The 22,873-nt window shown below is 31.5% G+C and overlaps 1 protein-coding gene across 4 annotated transcripts in view; it reads right to left on the bottom strand.

Moving 5' to 3' along the window:
* LOC140446886 (alpha-tocopherol transfer protein-like) overlaps positions 1–22,873 on the bottom strand; it is a 42,355-nt gene that overhangs the window by 5,262 nt on the left and 14,220 nt on the right. For 3 of the 4 annotated variants that reach the window (XM_072539467.1, XM_072539470.1, XM_072539469.1), the window contains one exon: positions 20,287–20,389. In XM_072539467.1, the coding sequence (XP_072395568.1) occupies positions 20,287–20,389 (103 nt within the window). The remainder of the gene's footprint in view (positions 1–20,286; positions 20,390–22,873) is intronic. The other variant, XM_072539468.1, reaches the window with a different exon arrangement.

Here is a 22,873-nt window from a genome sequence, read left to right as displayed (position 1 = left end):
TTGAGCTACCCCAGTTAAAAAAAAAATATGTTTTACGTGCCACAGCAGCCAAGATATTGCAAATTTTACAAGCGCGATTTATTTTAAAAAAGTTCAAATCTAAAAAAAAACGGAGCTCAGATGGTTCTCCATTCTACTTTTCCGAAGAGGTATTTTACGAGTACCATCAGTTTAACGGGTTATAAATTTTTACTTCTTTACCGCATATGCCATCTGTAAGCTGGATCGCACAATTCAGATCTTTATTTAGAGTCCCTTCAATTTTCATCTTTTACTGTTAATAGACAATGGAAGTATGATTTTAAGAATAAAATGCTTTGGTTTTAAATATAAAATGCTCTCTTGGCTCTTAATGGTCATAGAAGATTCTTTTTTTTTTAGGAAGTGTGTTTTTCATCAGTTTTTCATTAGCCTCTATATAAGTTTGTGGCATAAACGATATCAAAGATATAAATGTTTATAAACAGATTAAATAACCTATAAACTATTTGCTCTGATTGACATTTAGCGCACTGTAATAACTTATTAATTTCCATAATTTCAAGGAGCTATGTTATATGTTTTTGCACAAAAAAGAGTTATTTTAATTTATAAATAACTGCAAAAATAAGGTTTTTTGCAACTATTTCGATTAATAGTTTCTTGTATTTTAATCTAGATACTCTCAAAAGTTACATTACTTTTTATGATCTACAACTCTAAAAAAGCTGAAAAAATCTTAAACAGATATTTAAAGTCTCTAAAAGGTATATGAGGGGTAGCTGATGACAATTATGTGAAGACTTTAGCTAATTTTGCTTTGCTTTAAACAATCGTAAAAAGTGAAAAAAGTTTATGCGCATAAAACGTTAAAATAAAAGTTATAGATCATAAAATGTTCTCTAATATTGATATTTTTATAATTAAAATACATAAAGAATTGACCGAGATAATTTAAAAACCCTTATTTTTAAAGTATAATTTATAAATGTTAATAACTTTCTTTTTGCATAACGATATGTAATACAACTATTTAAAATTATGGCAGTTAATGAGTTTTTAAAGTGTGCTAAATGTCATACAGAACGACCATACAGTTTATGAGTTATTCAATTTGTTTATCCAGGAGACCGATTATTTAAACAACTGTACTTGTCCAAACAGTCACTCTAGGGATATTTTGTAAATAGCAATCGATTTTTTATGGCTTCGTTTTAAATTATTTAAAAAAAAACATCAAGAATATAATAAATTTGTTTTTAAAAATCAGTTTGAAGAGTAACAAATTTTTAGCATATAAAAATTTCTAATAACTTTGACTTTTTTATGTCATACACTTGTATGTAGGCTCAATATAAAGCTAATAAAAAAACATTAAAAAAAACCAAAACCTTCTATGGCCCAGAGAAATGCAAATAGCATTTTTTTTTCTTGTTTAAGAAATTGCAAATATTTTCATTGTTTATTAACATTAAGAGCTGAAAATTGAACATTGTAAAAGAATATCTAATTTTTATAATTTGATTTATCAATAGCATACACAGTGAAAAAGTAAATTAGTTTTGAAACATTAAAATAATGGTACTCGTAAAATATCGCCACAGAAAAATGCAAGGGAGATCTGTCCGCTACAATATCTCATCTTGTTTCTTGTTAGTGGTTATAGAAAGTTCTGTTTTTTTTTTAAATTGTGCTTTTACGCCAGCTTTTCATTGAGCCTACGTACAGCCGTATGACATGAAAAATATCGAAAGTAGTATAAATGTTTAGAAGCTAAAAAGCACTTTTGCAAACCGTTTTTTTAATAATAAGTTTAATAAAATGGTGAAGTTTATAAATAAAGCTTCAAATAATCGATTCAAAAAACATCAAATCACTGTCAAAGGTTAAACACCCTTGTTAAAGTTCCTAATGGATTTTAAAGATTTAAACAGTGTTAAACAGATGAATTAATTCATCGATGAGTTAACAATACGAAGCGAAGTTCTTTAATCACAATGTGATAAGAAGACGAGTATCAAATTTGGTTTTATATTTCAATAGTCGAATTTAATTGTGGCTATATTGGTTTAATTAAAAAAAACCAGAGAAAATCCCAAGAAATAGGTGAGATCCTTTTTTTCTTTCTTTCCAGTTTGGGAGAGGGTCCTTTAGGTACTCACGTTTAGGTATTGTGTTACGGTCTGGGTAACCAGAACTACACATCATGAACAGTAATTAAATATTTACATTTACACAAAACAACTCCAGTTTCAACCCAAAATCATATGTCGTTGGCGCAGTCTCTAGACCTCCTTCCCGTTCGTTTTCTAAAAGGGGACAAGTTATTGTCATGCACTCCATTTTGAATACTGTTTTATTTGAATATATTAAAGAAATTGGTAAAATAGTTTATCCAAAAAATATTACTTTTAAATCTCGCATTTCGAATAATCGAATCTACATTTTCCTCACTTCTACTGACATCGTTGATCAACTAATACACCGAACGTCATAATTAATTTCACCGTCATCTTTATCGGCAGGCTTCTTTCTGTGACCAAAAGAATCCTTATTTCAAATGTATCTCCTTCCATCCCGCATTCACTAATCGAACAGTCCCTAAGAAATACGGAACATCAGATGATCAATAGGCATATATCATGAGTTTTCTGCTCTTTGTATATTTTTACTTCATCTTTTGCCAAATTTAGACACGATATTTAATTAAGTAAGAAAACTTTATGTACTTCAAATACTAGCCCAAGTCTAGTTTAAAAAAAATTGTTGATAAAAAATAACCTTAAAATATCCAATCCCTTTTTTAATCAAAAGGTTATACTTGATAAAATAAAAGTTTTGGAACAAATCTGGACCTAACCATATATATACTCTTTTCTTCCTTCACCCTTTCCTTATTCATCCTTAGTTTCACAAGATACCAATTATCCGAACTCTTTTATAAACTATTTCGAACTAAAAGCTGCACTCAAATCCTATAAATTTACAAAAATTAGGGTTTTCTAGAATTATCTTTAAAAATTTCTCGAAAATTCCTTAGGCACCAACGACCCTCTAAATGAAGCCAGTAAATTTACCACTGACATACCGCTGACAATCGTTAATGAAAGATCTTGCCCTAATCTATACTAATATAAAAGAAAAATCATTACAAAAAAAATTTTTTGTTAAAATCCATTATAAAAGGTATATAAATTAAAAAACCCAAATGGGCTATGTCATGAAGACAAAAGGTTTTTGGAATCTATATTCCATCATCGGTATCTAGGTGAACATCTTTTGAGCCGCTAAATATCTGGGTAAAAACCCGTTAAAAGTTATATGTTACAATTTAGTTTACATTATTTAGTCTTATATATTAGGATGTTAAAGCTACCAGTGGATATAATAACATGGCAAATGTTATCATATCCACTGGTAACTCAACCCTGGTGAGGTCCCAACCTCATATAAACTTATACAAAGTGTAGTAAATCTACTTCAAGATAGATCTAACGAACTAGGATTATCACTCACTGAGAACAAAACCAAATTAGTAAAATTTTCCAGAAGAATTTTCACTCCCATAACCAAAATTTTTATTTAACAATTCTCTACTTTCTGCTGTTAATTAATGTAAAATTCTCGGTTTTATGTTTGACTCCAGATTAAATTGAAAGAGTCAAATCTCTGAACTTAAAATCAATTGTTTTAAAAGTTTGTTTGTTTGTTTTAAAACCCTCAGTCATCTTCAATGGGGTGCCGATAAAACTTCTTCTAGGTCTGAGCGCTTTTCGCTTTAGTCCTATTGAGAGTGTATACCGTGAACCTAATGAACTTTCTCCTACCCTAAGACGATAATCACTTCTACTTTCGTATGCTGCATCAACATCCGCAAATCCATTTAATCCCGTTCATTCCCTAATTGCCACAATGGCGTCTTCTTCCACTAACAATAACCAACACCTTATCATAAAACCTATACCTCAATTAATTTGTCCACTACTTAAAAATATTGACCTTTTTCAGACTAGTTCATTTCCTCTAACTTTACTTCCCCTCTGGGCTAAAGATCTCCCTTCAATATATACCTCACTCACCATTTTTAACAAACTTGAATCTTCTAACCTTCTTGTAAAGAAAGCATTTTTAGAATTTAATTTTCTATACAGATGCTTCTAAAACTACCACTGGTATTGGTATTTCGATTTCCGAAGTGGAAATTGAAACGTCAATAAACGTATTTTAACCTTTAATTGTGGCTTATTCCCATTTAAATAGTAATTAATTTCTTTTTTTTCCTATCTAAAAATTTTTTTACTTACTCTTATATAATATATATATATATATATATATATATATATATATATATATATATATATATATATATATATTTATATATATATATATATTTATATATATATATATTTATATATATATATATATATTTATATATATATATATTTATATATATATATATATATATATATATATATATATAGATATAAACATATATTGGCATAACTGCCAAGTTATCTATATCTTAAATACAGAACTTATTTTTTTAATTTATTGTGCAGAAAGTTTTTTTCAGTTGTGTTAATAATAATATTATTGTTGTAGGTAATGCTGCATTGGAAAGTCTGGAGCTACCCGATTTAAAAAAAATCTATGCAGTAAGCATTTTGACCAAAAATATCTAAATGCAAAATATTTACCCAGTACTGCTATACCAAAAAAATATAGTGAGGTAGAAGAGGAAGGTTCGTTAACGACACCACGCGTTTTTCATACGTATTCAATAGAAAAACAACCATCAACCAGTGCCAATACTGTTTCGCACAGTGATAATTCTGAACTTGACGATTTTGTTGATGAGCTTTTTAGATATGCCGTTATCACCATTGGTCAAGAAAAAAAGATTTCATAATTATCACGCACTTTAAAGGAGATTACATGCATCTCGAATACGGATTAATCTTCTTAAAACTCGCATAACAGCACTAAAAAAAGAGACTGGTTAAGATTAGGACAAAATCTGTACAAACTGCACGAAAGCCACAAACTCAGTTTTCTGCTGCAGTTTTTCTTGAACACTTTGCTATCATAACGTTTGTTGGACTTGATACCATTGTAGTTAAACATCGATCTAATATTTTTAAACTAGTATTGCTGGTTCATACATAGATCCAACTCATACATTGCTTATTTTAGTTCATGCAAACAATGTTACAATCGATTTCTATAACTATTAATGTAAACAATTTTGTTTTGTTTTTTTACCTTGAATTATTATTTTGTTAATATTGTCTATGGTGTAGATATTAGAATTTTCATAAGTGTTATCTAACTATTAAAATAACGCGAATTTAATTTTTGCATAAACAGTCATATCGGGCGAGTTGATTGAAAAAAACATTCTCATTTATGTAAACAGAAATACAAAAATGGTGTGTATATTATAAAATACATAAATAAATAAAATAAAAAGTACTATTTATTAAAGTTTTGTTAATTATTATTCCTTTTATCCCAACACATAGATTAATTTGTCCCTAAATATGTGTTGCCTCTTGTTGTGGCATATCGATCTGTTTATTTGTTTCAAAACCATTATCAAAAAACCATACCCATAAATTTACTATATTTTCAAACGTCATTTTAAAGATTAAAAGATTGAAAATTTAATTTTCTCAAAACATACATAAAACCATTGTTTAAAAAGATTTTTTTTTAAACAATGATAAAACTCAAGTCTTGACTAAAAAATAAACCTCCGCATGAGTGTTCTAAGACGATAGCAGTCGAGTCTATTTCAATTAAATATTTAATCATTTTCTAACAAATCATATAACCAAATTAAATATCTGGTAAACTAATGAAAATTAAAAAAAGGCAGCATTTAACTGCTTCATTTAAATAGATTACTAACCGGTTTAGATTTATCAAGTCTCAAAGTAGAAAAACAATTTGAAATATTCGCTCGAAATAGTCAAGTTATGTTTCACAAAACGCATACAACGATAATAACAATAAGCATTTTATTAAAATCTTATATTTTCTTCACAATCTGGCACCCGTGTACAGGTTTGCATAAGTTACCAGACAGGTAAAAATATACTCGAATAGAATCCTGCTGAGAATTAAGTTTCTGTTAATAGTTTTTTAAATTTATGACTAGAGGCCGCCATATGACGGCAGAATAATAATCAAACGTTTGTTCCATAAGGATTGTCTAACTAGTCCTATTTAAACAATGGTGCAACTTTAATTTCCGAGCAAAACCGAATTAAAATTTATAATGATTTCCGTAATTTTACCTGCAATAACGATCAACGTCAATTTGTGTCTAATCACATTGAACAAAAAGATAAGAAACGCACGACAAGAGGAATCGAAAATTCAAGAAAAAATTACACCTACGTTTATAGTCTTACAGTTTGTAACCGTTTCAAAAGATAAAAGAAAATCATTATAAATTTCAATAATTTTTTTTTAAATAAAACTAATAGCCCCATCTATCTGTCAAGTACCTACCTGTAGCCGACTCAAGGATTCTCCTGTAATTCCCAAATATATCCGGTAGATGAGCATATTTTTCAACTTGTCACTCACGCCCAATTTCCAGATTCAGGCGCCATGACAGCGCTTCGCTCTTTTCTGTTAAGACCGTCCAACCGTTAAGACGTGTTTCCAAAGTGGGTCTCAATTCAGAGGTGAGTTAATAAATCCTTTTCTTGTCCATATTTCAGTTCAGATAGATATATTATTTTTTTAGACCCTCATTGGAGAGGCTATAATGCTGATATTATATTTCTAATACTCGTCGCAAGATAGTATTGCTATGGAGTTATTCCAGATCATGGCCCAGTAGCAGTATCTTTTTTTGGAATCCCTAACCCCTCTTATCTAGGATGGTGGTGATTTTATATAATACGTAGCTGAATCAATGGTTTATTTGGTGACTTATTAAACAAGAAGAGAAACAGAGCAGATTAAGGTTGTACCAATTTTTATTATACCTACTTTCAAGATAACAGAAATGATTATGAACTCAAAAAAAATGAAAATATAGTGAAGTGTTCTAATTTAATTTAAAGGTTTACTTTCTTCATTGTTGCTAGTTGATAAATAACTATATTATTTTCAATGTAAACAAATTTCGAAATTTGGGGTTAATATATATATATATATACATTCATTTTCTTTATAACCAATTCTTAATTTAATACGATACAAAGATTTTTTGTTTATGATAATGTTAACATAAAATAATATTTTGGAATCCCTTTGGGATGACGTAACTTTTAATGTTTTCTTTGTGTTCATTACTAAGAAATAATAAAGAATAGTTTTCTTGTAAACTTTCAATAAATCTTAATTTTTTTTTTCTTCCCCTTCGAGGATAAACCAGGGGTGGCGTCCAATAATAAATTATAACTTCATATTATCTAATTGTGCTTGGATTTAAAATACGATATAGTTTCTATATGTTTATGAAAACCCCGCCCAATTCTCTTCCGACAGTGAGCGATTCAGGCCTTGTGTATATTATTGTAGCATGGCAAGCGTTACAAAATGGCGCCCTCCGATGTGGGGCATGTATTAGATTTGCTCCATTTGTACCTTCGTTACAAAATGTCGCCCAGCGTGTGGGGCTTTTGAATATTCCTGTATCTTCAGTTTTTTTTCAATATTATTAGTTGTTTTGTACCCCCCTGTATATGTGGTTAATTAAGTCTGTATGTTTTGAACCATTTTTTTGGTTAAATTGTGTATTTGTTTTATCCAATTTTTCATTAAATCAACACTGCTACTATTTTAGAATTTTTTGCAAAGTATTTATATGTATTCGTTTTTAGTCTTCGTAAAATTACGTAGAAATATTTCCGTCTACTTTCTGAGATCAAAATAAAACGTATTTGGAATGATGTGATGTAAACATTCACTGCTTAATTTCTTTTTGTCGGTATTCTTAATGCGAACGATATTAATTTGTGTATTTACAGACTCGTCTATTTAAAGTAAACATTCCATAAGTGAAAAATGAATTTTGTTTATGTCCATAAATTAATTCGTATCTAAACGATGGCTTTCTTTGCAGTTCAGTCTTATTTGTTGATAGAACCATAATAATTATATTCCTCAATGTGTTTATTTTAAATAAACGAAATGGCTCTTAGGGTTTGTTATTTGAAAAATCAATTAAGTGAATTTTATTTCTTGACCTTGATTCATGGTTTCTATTTACGGCAATCAGTTGGGAATTATACCTATATACAGGCTGTCCCGATCTACCTAATTCTAAAATGTGTTATCTGGATTCGTGTAGAATACTTACGCGAAATATTTTTTTGCGAGGATTTAGTTGAGTTCCTTGATCTTGGATGTTTTTAAAATGTTTGGTCTGTTATCTGTTAAATTTTCTTTTTAATTTGTCTTTCGTTTATCTTAAAAATTTATTTTTTCATAGTTTAACTTTTTCGTACTGTGAAAAGAAAATTTTATTTCCTGAAGAGGAAAATGCTTTCTATAATTTACAGTCCATGGTTCTTTTGTTTTGTATGTATAAGGAAGTAATGATATAACTTCGTTTCTCTCTGCCTAAGGCGTCTTTGTTGAGAATATAGAGCGGAAATATTGTTATTCTCCTTCTGTTATGTTAATTTTATGTCTTTGTGTGGTCAGATGTAGTAGAAGTATGTTTTTGGTACTGGAATTTATTGTTATTTGTGGTTTTACCTTTTTTTTCTCGAGATGTCCTGTAGGACGTACAGGCACGTGACCTGTATTATTGTATCTTGAGTTATTTGTGTGATGTCAGACTGTTGTATACGCAGCAGCTTTCTTTTTTTTTTTTGTCGTTGACATTTTTGTGGTCTTCTAATATAGTTTACTAGACCACGTATATCTTTTTGCTTTGAAACTTTTGGCTAAGGCTCAAAAGCTTTCATTTATTATCTTGTGTTCATGATATGGTACAAGTGAGGTTGAAGTAGTTTGCTGTTGTCTATTGTGACTCTTTGTATATACAGAGGTGAAACAACCCGCTGCCGCCTATTGTGAATTTATCTTTTATCTTTATGTCGACGTTAAGACCACGTTTGTTTAACAATTGAAATAGTTCTGGTACTACCGTTAAATGACCCACTGAGAATTAAAAGTTTATATTATTTTGACTCTATTGGAGTTCTGCTAAAGAATGGTAAACATTTCTTTGTGATTTGTACGACGACCATATTGGATTCAATTAGGTGTCAAAAATGTTTTACTGTTCAACTTTTTTTATTGTTGTGGTGTGTTACATCCAACCTCACGATTTTTTTTATTATTGACGATGGATTGTAATATTTTTTTATTTCTTTGGAAGATTGTAATGATTCTTCCGTTCCTTTTAAGTCTTATCGTAAGTTTTTGTTTTGTGGAAGACTCTTACGATTTTTTTTGTTTCTTTTGGAAACATCAGTTTTAGACTACACTGTTTGTGTAGCGATTGTGGCTTGTATGCCATATACCCCTTTTCTTTCTGCTTCTCCAAGATGTGTATTAACGGTTTGGATTTATTTTCTTCTTTTTTCATTTTGGGAGTCTTCTTCTTGCTTGGAAATTTTCTGCTGTGATCAATCACAGAGGATATTCTTATGGAACTATTGGCCATCCTGTCTTTCTTCTTTTGCGTTAGTTTAATTTTCAACCAGTGGTTGGAAATTCATTCATTGCTTGACTGTCATAGTCAACTTTATTTTTGTTTGATGCTATTTAGGTTGTCTACCTAGTGGATAACCATAGCGAAGCTTGCTAAGACTACTTAGTTGGCCACCCGCCTTTGTTGAGCTGGAAGCATCCCTCTTTTCGCTCCCAGAAACTTTAACACTGGTCTGTTCCACACTTTTGGTTAGGTTAGAGCCATATTTATAGAAATCTGCCATTGGTCGTTGTGCCTAATAGCCAACGAACTGTACCTGATGTCGATTCATCAAATCGAGCATCCAGTTTAATTTTGCATGTAAATATGTCGTGATTTTTGTTTATTTTTTATTGTTTTATTTAGACCTAAAAGCTTATCAACCAGTCAGTGTTTCGACGGATAATTCAGATTTGTCTGAAACCGCATAAATCAGTTTTCTTAAACTTTTAATACCTTTCTTCTAAAATGTTCAGTCCATTCTTAATTTTTAATTTTTTGGTTGATTCCCTTTACGCCTTTGCGTACTTAATCTTTGCTACCTTCTCCAGCGACTATTCAATCCCTCCGTGGCCCGTGTACAGGAAGAGTTGCGCTAACGCGAACTTTATCCTGGAGAGGATTCGTTTCCTTTCCAAATTTTTTTTGGCGTGGGGTCAGTACAGCACTGATACCCTAGTACTTAGTACATTGAATACCACTTTGCTTCGGCAAATCTGTCCTTTAGTGCTTCTTTCCCTTCAGGAAGTTGACACGTTTCAATTTTTTTTTGAGCTGTCTCGACAACCCTTGTTTTATGTCGGTGGTGTTGACTATTAGTCAGGGAGCATCCTGCTATAGTCAAGTGGATTAGTGGACCTATCCCTATTCCAATTAATAATTTTGTGTATCTCAGATGTTGTCGCAAAGAGACGAGCCTCTGGAAGTAGTGTAGGAGACTCCGCACGTCGATCTCCAGAGCAACTCAGTTTGGCTCGCACCCCAGTTCGTTGAACTGTTTTACTTTTTATTATTATAATATTGATCATTTATTGTGTTCAATATGTCTATATATATGTATATATGTCGTATTTCTTTTCGACATAAATTTTATTTTTATCTTATCTTATTCTACTTCGGTATTATTCTCTCTCTAGTTTGTATTGATCGAGATCTTAAGTTTATGCTACCCCGACCAAGAACCTATATTGATTTTAAGGGTGTTTGCAAAATTTAATCTCATTTTATTTTTAGAATGCCTTGGTAGAATGTGATATTTTTATGCTTATGTTAGTTTATATTACAATAAATTGTACATACCTTTAGTTGTCTTCAAGTGGATACAAAATTCAATTTATCTTATTTTACGGATTTATAAATCCAAGTAATTTTTTTGGTATCTATACCAAGGATATCAAGATTCCTCTGTCTAGTTACCAATGATAGTTCATTATAGTATCTGTTCATTTTGCCTAAGTTTTACTCTTAGTGTGAAGACCTTAGAATTTCGACTCTCTATTCGAAACCCCCCAAAATAATGTTTGAAAAGATTATTGCTGTCTAACATCCTATATTCTGAATGGCCAGACACTGAGGAAGGCTAGGGATGAAGTAAGCGGATTCCCGCTAGTTGACTCGTCGGAATGATAAGCCATTCATAATTTTATTTCAGTAATAAATCTAGAATAACAGCCTCCCGCGTCAGGAAACTTTTTTAGTTCTCCAATACTTGTTTAGTTATGTAATCTAAACTTATTTAGACCCTACCCGGAGTTGACCCTACCCGAAGTTGACCCTACCCGAAGTTGACCTACCAATGTTGTCCCTATTATAGGCGGATGATACACGTTAGTTATCACAAATTCTAGTTGTCATACTAATAACTAAACATCAGCTTTTTTTGTTTCTAAATATAGATGTGTCTTACAGAAATTCTGATGTCTACCTTTCCCAGTAAACTTATTAAGGCTTGTCTTTGTAGAACTTTAATGTACCCAATTTTGAACTATTAGTAACTCTTTCCTTTTATTTGTGTATTTCTAAATGTGTCTATAATGACGCGCTGCGTTATTACCTTATGTTATTCGTGGATTAAGTCATAGATGAAAGACTCTATGCTTCCGAACAAACGATGACACATTTGTATTTTGTATCTTATGGCGTTAATGATACGATTGTATTATTATTCTTATGTTATTCGTGGATTAAGTCATAGATGAAAGACTCTACGCTTCCGAACAAACGATAACATTATTTTTTTTTGTGTTTTATTGTGTTAGGTCTCATAACGACTACGCAGTAAATTATCTGTTTTGTATCTTGGTGACAACACTAGTATGTTTTGCTTTATATTACTTATGAAATTTCAAATAATTATATTGTTTCGATTGAATGCGAGCATTTGGTCTCAAATAATGATTTGTAGATATGTTTTGTTTTATTCCGCTTTGTTCATGATATTGGTTATAGGTGAAATACCCTATGCATTTTGAGAGTGAGAATGCAATTTTTTTTTGTTTACATTTTTATAGTTGAGTCATTTCTATGCGTTCTGTTTCGCTTTGTTCTGAAATCTTTGAGTTGTTACCACGTGAGTTGTGAAAGAAGGATTCTGTGAGTCCAGATTGTAGCTACATTTGTCCATTCTGTTTGTCTTACCTCTCCGTATATCTATTTCCACTTTTGAAAAGGTTAGTATGGTGTGCCACCATGCCTAGTCCGATTCCACGCTGGTACCCAGTTGAAATCGTGGGGAGGGCTGTGTAACCGTTTCAAAAGATAAAAGAAAATCATTATAAATTTCAATAATTTTTTTTTTAAATAAAACTAATAGCCCCATCTATCTGTCAAGTACCTACCTGTAGCCGACTCAAGGATTCTCCTGTAATTCCCAAATATATCCGGTAGATGAGCATATTTTTCAACTTGTCACTCACGCCCAATTTCCAGATTCAGGCGCCATGACAGCGCTTCGCTCTTTTCTGTTAAGACCGTCCAACCGTTAAGACGTGTTTCCAAAGTGGGTCTCAATTCAGAGGTGAGTTAATAAATCCTTTTCTTGTCCATATTTCAGTTCAGATAGATATATTATTTTTTTAGACCCTCATTGGAGAGGCTATAATGCTGATATTATATTTCTAATACTCGTCGCAAGATAGTATTGCTATGGAGTTATTCCAGATCATGGCCCAGTAGCAGTATCTTTTTTTGGAATCCCTAACCCCTCTTATCTAGGATGGTGGTGATTTTATATAATACGTAGCTGAATCAATGGTTTATTTGGTGACTTATTAAACAAGAAGAGAAACAGAGCAGATTAAGGTTGTACCAATTTTTATTATACCTACTTTCAAGATAACAGAAATGATTATGAACTCAAAAAAAATGAAAATATAGTGAAGTGTTCTAATTTAATTTAAAGGTTTACTTTCTTCATTGTTGCTAGTTGATAAATAACTATATTATTTTCAATGTAAACAAATTTCGAAATTTGGGGTTAATATATATATATATATATATACATTCATTTTCTTTATAACCAATTCTTAATTTAATACGATACAAAGATTTTTTGTTTATGATAATGTTAACATAAAATAATATTTTGGAATCCCTTTGGGATGACGTAACTTTTAATGTTTTCTTTGTGTTCATTACTAAGAAATAATAAAGAATAGTTTTCTTGTAAACTTTCAATAAATCTTAATTTTTTTTTCTCTTCCCCTTCGAGGATAAACCAGGGGTGGCGTCCAATAATAAATTATAACTTCATATTATCTAATTGTGCTTGGATTTAAAATACGATATAGTTTCTATATGTTTATGAAAACCCCGCCCAATTCTCTTCCGACAGTGAGCGATTCAGGCCTTGTGTATATTATTGTAGCATGGCAAGCGTTACAAGTTGATGGTATTAAAGTTGCCGTATGTAGGGAATTTGTCATGGCCACATTAAACGTGACAGACGCCTTTATGCGAAGTGCAATAAACAAGCGCTCATCCCATGGAGTTTTAGAAAAAGATAAGCTCGGGAAACACCAACCATCAAACAAGTTAACCCAGGATGTCGAACAATTTATACGAAACCACATTCTATCCTTTCCAGCGGTAGAATCGCATTATTGTCGTAAATCGAGTACAAAGAAATACCTTGACTCATCCCTTAATATATCAATAATTTACAAAATGTATAAGGAGTTGTGCAGCACTAACAAAGACAAAACTGTATCATTTGAAAAATATCGCCAGATATTTTCCGAATATAACTTAATAATTCTCTCCCTAATATTCTCCGATCATAAGTTTCTTGAAACGGGACACACTGAAATGGAATGTGATTCCATTCATTCAAAATTAGAGAAGAAAGCAAAATATGTACCCGTTTATACCCCCGAGGGTTGGGCGCAACTTATAAGAGATGCACATATCACACCATCTCCCTTTGTTGTAAAGTCTTTGACGTTTGATGCCTTTTTAGATTTTAAAGGGTTTTTAAATAATAATTCCTTCAAATTAAGTGAAATTCCTTGGAGAAAGCTTTGCGGTCTTCAATTGATTAAAGAAAATAATGTCATAAAAGTTCTTTACAAAGTAAACTTTACCGATGATTTTATTGAAGTGGACTACAAAAAGAACACGAGGCCGCCCAAAACAAGCAGAGTTACAAAAGGCCTATCAAAATGACTTACCCATCAGCGAGGCAAAATGGAAGGACTTAGATAAAATGTGCAAGGATTTGACAATACCAAGAGATTACCATGATTTTTACGGCTCCCTAAAAAAAATCAAACGGTGAGGGACAATCTACCGGAACATGATATTGGTGAAGAATCCGATACTGACGAAGATTAAACGTTATTGTTTTATTAAGTTTTTAAAAAGAGTATACGACTATGATTTATTTTAATTTTCTTCTATAGAAAAAAAAGTTTTTCTTAGAAAACTTTGATGTTTGTTTTTTATTTTGTTCTATTATATATTATTGACTTATATTCTCAATAAAACTAGTTCATTTTATCGATAATATGGTTTTATTTGTTTTAACGAAACACAATATGACTTAAATTTTGAAAAGCCAAAACAACGAATATGTATTATTTTTTGGAAAAACAATAAAAATGTAGAAAATTTTCAGCCGTCATTATTTAATGCTGTATAAAAGTAATTTTTCAATAGTCGTTAGTTTCGTAAATTGAAATTTCTATTTTTAACAATGTCCCCAATGTTTAAAACGGCTCAAAACATCAAATATGCACATTCGTGACTTTGGCATTGGACCGACGATAATATGTAATGCCGGCTGATCATGTTCACTCAACGTTATAAATATTTTTCAAAAGCATTCTGAAAAATATATACTGGGTCAAAATTGATCATTGCAATTTAAACCACAATTTGCTTTTCTACAGATTTATTTTATTCACAAAAAACAAAAATATGCCAATACGCCCTAAATTGGGTTTTCCAAACAAAAGTTATCAATGAAAAACTAAACCAAACAGCCATATTCATTAAAAACCAATATTTTCCAAAAATTGTAATCGTATGAAACAGGTCAAGAAAAGTAAACTTTAATTAAAGTTTACTTTTCTACTACCAAGCATATTAATATGCTTGGTAGAATTAAACGGATATTTGATCAACAAATTAGGATGGCGATATTGCTACCATTTAAAACGTACTAAGTCTTGTAATTACTTCCTCCGAAGGATCACCCACTGGCGTGAGAAATAAGAACACAAGCAGTTCAAACAATACGTAATTTAATAATTGAATGTTACTACAACTAAGTTAATATCTAGCCAAAGTTTTAGCGCAAGTTCTTTATTAAAATAGCTCCGATCACTGTCTATACACTGGTCCACGACACACTACAAACACAAGCACTGATACAGATTAAATATTACTACTAACTATCACTTCAACTAAGGACGTTTTCTTATATATAAATAAACTTGATAACTAATGAGCGTTCAGCTTTTAACCCTAAGCTATGTAACGATAACTACAATGCTCGAGATAAAACTCTAAAAACAAGAAGCGACCAGCTCAGCTGGGATACAATTTGATACTGATTACGCGATAGTCTATAAACTCTACAATATTATACTGACTTAAAATTCCGATTTTCAATACCTGACTATTGCAAGGGATTTTCGAGCGGCGGGGGACAACTTCGATAGTTCTATACAGAGGTAGGTAAGAACCGACCTTTTGAATTCTTGTCTAACAGAAAATTTTTTTGAATTGGTCGGAGAAAGATAATCTACGGGTAAACATATCTTTTAAATACATTTTCGACTTTCATGAGAATTTACCTAGGTAGAAGTTAAGAATTGTAAGTTAATTGCTACCAGTGGCGTAGCAACACTTGGATACATTTCTTACAGAAATTTTATCAAATGCTTAAACCAAAGAATGACAAATTTCGGCTAGTACTGCAATGTAGATCACCAAAAAACATAATTCTAAACACCTTTGAACTTATGTATATTAAGTTTAAAGTGATATTCTACATTTACATTACATCAACCCGTTTTTTAAACATACAAGATGTTTCTGTTCAAATAAAGAATTCTGAATAGGCCAAAATAGCAATAATATCACTCACGTAAGCCGAAAATTTATCATGTTCGACCAGTTTGAAGGTCTTCTTTACTTCATCCGTAGATTTATATCCTACAATGTCTAGGTCGTTTTGGAAAATCTTTCTATCTATTGTGAATAATGTGGGGTAACAGTTTTTCCAATCACTAAAAGTTTCCTTCCAAGCTATTTGAAAGGGACGGATAAAACCGACATTATTTGGTTGGGTCAAATGTGTTGAGTTTTTGACCAATCATCTAAAGCCCAAGTTGTTTTGTTCGCATAAAGATATCACCTCATAGACAAAATGTGAGGAAAGGTTATCTCCTATGATGATTTTTTGCCCGTTAAGACATTTTGCATGTGGTAAAAAGGTCAAAGTAAACCAATCCCTAAGTGTCTATGAAGCTATCCATCCACGATGGGTGCGATTATATCGAGAACCTACAGAGCAGCATCTGTCAGTAAGGTAATACTTTTGGACCATTTTAGTCCATTGTAACCACATTTCTTCTACTTTATAAATTATATATGGTGATAACAGCAATCCTGAAGCCGAACCACACATCATTATTAAAATTAAAAACCTGTTCGAGATATTTCGTGCCGCGTTGTCAAATCATTTTCTTATTTCCGGGGTTATTTTGTGCATTGGTCGCGCCGTAATTAAATATGTTATTAGGTGGAATATTTTTCAATTCTCTACGCAGATTCTCGAAGTAGGCAACTAAAGTTTCTTTTGAAATATTAGCTCTAGGTCTTTTAATATTGGTCGCCACTTTTTGGGTAATTTCTCCTTAATGCCGTCTCAGTAATGAATATACCCAGTCAGTTTCAGGTAAATTGTTTTTGGAAAGGGGCACTTGTCGACCCCGGGCATCCAAAACACTTTTGTCTAAATATTTTTTATCTCGCAAGTCAAGCAAATTCTTACTCGCCGCATATTGTAGCACGCTGTATAATGGTTTTTTTTTCGTTCGCTGAAAATACAGTTTGCCCACCATATTTTCTTCCATGTCAGCCATTATAGCGATTATTAAGGGCTCCATAGGGAATTTTATATTCTTAATAGGATAAGGTAAAGAACATCTTTCCTCAAGAACTTTCTGGAGGGCGTTTTCCTCCCTTACTTTGTCATAGTCCTTATATAGACGAGCACCAAGTTTTCTTATTTAATTTCGAACCATTTTTTTCTGAAAAGACAGCACCAATTAACGATATTTTCAAAAAAAATGTTATGGAATTCGCTCCCGCTGGAGATCGATTTCGCCCCACAGACCTGATCAAATTAACCCCATAGTGAATTTTTAAATTTCCCGCGTAAACTATCATACCCTGAAAAATAGCGTGTTGATATATGGGTTGACAGAGATTGTAAATTGTTCCATCAAATGTAGTGATTTTTAAAACTTGACCGTAGCTCTGAGGTTGTCTTTGTAAACCGAAAGCGGTCAGCTAAAGGTGCGTACACATCTGACAAAGGCATGTGGCCGAAGCCTTGTGATCAAACGCCTTCGGTAAATATTAAAAAAGTTGTATTTTATTAATTTTATTTTTATTTATAATAAATGTTGTAAATTTTAAAATATGTGGTTCGTTGTTTAATTTACTATATAGCTCAGCTAGCTCAATTATGTGTTCTAAGCAATCTGTCACTGTGTGACGTCGACTCTGTAGTCTCCTGGTAGAGTTCAAAAAGAAAATAAACCAAAATTTACTTTAGACTTTTGATAAATCAACCCAAATGAAGCACGTTATTTATTAATATTGAACAAATTTAATATAAACAATAAAATTCGTCTGCAACTTGGGTTGCCTTTAAAAATTTACAAAAATAGGAATCGTATAAATCTTAATGTGGTTTAGTGTCGTGACAATAAAAATTTATTACAAAATGTGGAGACTCTCTAAAAGTACCTAAAAACTAAATAAATATTGCAACTTTATAAAGTGTTTAAATGAACTATAAAGAAAAAGAAAATGAACACTTTATTCCGCTGACTTTTAACTTGCATTCAAATATAATCAAAATTTCAAATGATCCCCACAATTATTATCCAACCTTACTTTAACACAGTTCTGATTTATTTAAAGAAAACTAACTACTCGCAAAATAATTGGTGAAACTGGAATATCAATCCTCTCTTCGGAAGTTAAGGTACGTACTATTCTATTTTTAATTTAATGATCATTAATATTTTCAATTTTTTTAAGGCCTATCGCAATTATGTTAATTCATGAATTTTAATTTTCTCAATTTAAATGACATTTCTGTACTCCAATAATAATTTATAAGTTAAATTGTTTCTCTTACTCTCTGGAACAAATTCTGGATATCTCTGCTGTGGAAACTGTGGAAAAACTAAAATTCTCTTTAGACGAGTTAAAAAAACACTCCCGACCTATTCCACAATTTCAGGACTCTCCTTTCAAAATTTCTTCTCGGCCTCGCCCAAAATCTATCATTCGTTGCTAACAGCAACCAACGTTCTTTTTTCTTTTCGTCTTCTATTTTTTTTTTTTTAAACCATAAAACTATCCTGTTCTGACACATTTGTCAATCCACATTAATTTCTCATAATCACTTTAATCACATCTAATTTGGGAATTTATAAAAAAAAAATGTTCAGATATAAAACTTATTCTATTACAATGCTAATACAATTTATTCTTTTCATCTCCACATCATTGTAATTTCTTATTTAACAAAACCCCTATTAATTTAGCTCCCATAGACTTGCTTGACAGTTTATTTTCTGACGTTTTCAAAATTTCTATGTTTAAATATTTTTAAGAATTCTTCTTTTTTTGTTCTTTTTAAGGTTTAGACGATTCACCTATACACTAGGCAACTATACTATTCAGAAATTATTAACACTATACCAGGTAAGTCAAAATTAATTTGTTTAACAATTTACTAATCTTTTTCTCTCTTTTATTTCAGAGTCGAACCCACATTGTGATGGCTTCATGAAATTCATGAACAACAAACTCATATAAAAATCCATTTAAGTTGTATCCTTTTTAACATATTGAAATCATTTCAATATGTACGCTCCAACAAACGATATCAAACGCAGAAGTTTGCATTCGCTAGAGTTCGCTCACTGAGCAGTACATCAAAAGAAAATTGAAGAACGAATTCGTTTGGCAGTGTTTAGTGTATACGCTTCCTAGTAAAAGTGTCGAACGTCGTCGCGATTTTTTTTTACTTTCTAATTTGCAATAATGTAGTGGACTAATTCTTCTTGTTTAAAACTTATTGGTTTATATCGAGAGCGGGAAGTTTTATTGAATCCAGTGCATAAATATTACAAAAATAAAATAAGGAATCAATCAATTTAAAATCAGTAGACTTCATTCTACAAAAATTTTGAAAAATCCCGTATTCCATTTCAGCTTTTAGATCATTAAATAAGTATCCCTCTATACCGGCTTCGGCTTTTGAACAATGATATTGTCCACCACCGCCTTTTTCGTCGTTTTTTTGGGGAGGTCTTTAACTGTTTCGGCCTTCGCCTCACTAATAATAATATACAACCAAGTTGCAATCATTATATCCTCATCCGATGTCATTTTTACTATTTACATCAAATAAATAACTGCCGCATCATGAATTGCCAAAAATACTCGCGAAACTGATCGAATGACTAGCAAACGAATTCGTTCGCTGTAATATGTACGAAACACCAAATTTTCCATCGAACGTCGAAAACATCGAATGAATTCGGTCGAAGGACTTCGGTCACATGTGTTCTCCAGATGTATACGCGCCTTTATAAATAAACTTTTACACACTTCAAAAATACTTTTCTTTTTCGTTCTCCCATTTTTGTCATAAATGTGTACAAAACATATATCAGTCTTTTCATTTATATAATATTTAGTTAAGGTCAAATAGACAAAATTAAAATAAACAATTAGGAATTGTTTTGTTTATCTCAAAGGTTTTCAAATATCCAGTAATTTCTTTTGGTCCATTTTTTTACTTTCAACATAGTTTTTTTGCACAGATCTCATATATATGATATGAATGATGTAATATATAATTTTAATATTATATCTATAGTAATATGTACCTTCTAGTTTATTTAATGACATCTGTTTACCGTCATAGTCACTTGGGAGAAGTTCTTGAGGAACTTGTTGATTTAGATCATTATAATCCTTATGAAAGAATATCTAAAAAAATACCAAATTAATTGAAATATTTATAACGTTAATAGATTGTTAATAATTCAGCTATTATCTTTAATAAGAATTAACAAGGATATTAGTTAAAAGTAAGTTTATTGTGACGTTTCGATTTCCATTTCGGAAATAGTTTCAAAAATACAAATTAAACAAATGATTAAAAGGAAATTTTAATTAAACATGGAAAATGACTCTTTTTTCATATTATACGAACACATTAAACAAACTATTTTATTTTATTACTTGATATTACAATATTTTTAAACCAAAAGCTGTAATTTTTTTTAAGCCCTTCTCTCTATTCGGATTGCCGAATATAGGCCTCTCCTAATTATCGCCATTCATCTCTGTTGTTTGTAAGGCGTTTCCACATTGGTCCTGCAGTTCTTTTAATATTGTCGGTCCAGCGCATTTGCGGTCTTCCTCTTTTGGCTTCATAGGGCCGCTAATTCCCGATTTTGTTATTCCATCGGCCATCCTTAAGACGTTCGTCATGTCCAGCCCATTTCCATTTCAGTTTAGCTGCCTGTTTGACAGCATCTTTTACTTTTGTTCTATTACGAATGTCTTCGTTGGTTTTATGGTCTTTGAGTGAGATACCCAGCATCTGTCTTTCCATAGCTCTCTGAGTTTTTTTGATCTTCTCCATGTTTATTTTAGTGAATGTCCAGGTTTGAGCTCCATATGTAAGTACAGGTAGGATACAGGAATTAAACATTTTGGTTCGCAGTTTCTGAGGTATATATTTATTTTTAAGTACGTGAGTCTTCCGAATGCTGCCTATTCCATTTTTACACGTCTGCTTATTTCGGTAGTCTGATTTTCTCTGCTTACCTTGACATTTTGACCCAGATATTTATATTCATCTACATGTTCTACCTCTGTCTCTTGGATGTTTATCATATGTTTGTCATCTTTGTTTGACATTAGTTTAGTTTTGCTGAAATTCATCTTCAGTAATTTTTTTAGGGATTCTGTGTGTAGCTTCTCAATCATCGTACTCAGTGCATTCCACGTGTCGGCTATTGGTGCTACATCATCTGCGTATCTAAGATGGTTCAAGTATCTTCTGTTAACAGGGATTCCCTTATTTTCCCAGTCTATTGACTTAAAAATATCTTCTAGGGCAGCTGTATTTAGGAGGTATTGTGTCTCCTTGTCTTTCGCCACGGTTGATTTTTACTGGTCTTGTATCGATTCTATTACCCAACGTCACTATCATTTCAGCTTGTTCGTAAATATTATGTATTAATATTCTGTAACTGGAGTCGATCCGGTTGTTGACTAATGCTTCTTCTATTGCCCACAGTTCTACGCTATCAAAAGTTTTTTTATAATCTATAAAAACCAGACATAATGGGAGATTGTATTCGTTAGTCTTTTCTATTAGGATTTCTAAAGTATATAGGTGGTCACAGGTGCTGTACTCTTTTCTAAATCCGACTTGTTATACTAGTTGATATCCGTCAAATTTAGTTGTTAACCTGTTTGTAATAATCTTTATAAAGATTTTGTAAAGTTGTGAAAGAAGTGAAATTGGTTGATAATTTTTCAGGTCTGTGGTGTCTCCCTTTTTGTGTATTAGTATTTTTTTAGCAGTATTCCATTATTCAGGTATATTGCCTTCGAAGAGACATTTATTAAATAGTATTTTTAGATATGTGGTGGCTTCTTCCCCGCGTTTCTTCAGCATTTCTGCTACGATTCCATCGCTTCCAGGAGCTTTATTCCTTTTTAATTTTTTTACTGCTCTTTCTATTTTTTCGTTGCTTATTTCGGGCATTATTTCTGAGTTGACATTTGTTATCTGCCTTTTCAAGTTCTGCTTTGAGTAGTTAGGTTGATCGTTTCTGGAACGACACAGATCGAAGTAGAACTTTTCAGTTGAGTTTGCTATATCAGATTTACTTTTTTCCAGTTGTCCTTGTTCATTTTTAATGGTTATTATGTTTTTCTTTCCTAGTTTCGCGTTGGTGCATTTAAGACTTCGATTTTTCTCTATGACTTGTTCTGTCTGGTCTTCTTGAATTTTTTTAATGTCATCTTTTATCTGTTTTCTAAATACTCGATATAGTTCCTTAAATTCTGCAGTGTTTGTTTTTTCATTTTGTCTCAGAAGATCTTTTCTTTGTTTCAGCATGTTTTGTGATTCTACACTTATTTTGGATTTTCGTTTTCTGTTAGCGGTCTGTAATAGAACATGTTTATTAACAACTTAAACAACTTTTTCGATACACCAAGAAGAAAAAAATTAAAATAATAATGAGCTGTTTAATTGCAAATATCAGGAAAAGGCCGAGTGGACAATATAGGTAATTATGGTTTAGAAACAAAAAATGCTAATGGAGACAGATTGGCTCAATTTTGTTAATAAGAGAGCCTGACAATAATGAATACATGGTTTCGACTACCATCCCACAGACTGTATACCTGGAGGTTTCTACAGGATGAACAAAATTATATTAGAAATCA

The sequence above is a fragment of the Diabrotica undecimpunctata genome, chromosome 7, assembly GCF_040954645.1.
Source record: "Diabrotica undecimpunctata isolate CICGRU chromosome 7, icDiaUnde3, whole genome shotgun sequence".
NCBI lineage: Eukaryota > Metazoa > Arthropoda > Insecta > Coleoptera > Chrysomelidae > Diabrotica > Diabrotica undecimpunctata.
This window is presented reverse-complemented; position numbering and strand designations above follow the sequence as displayed.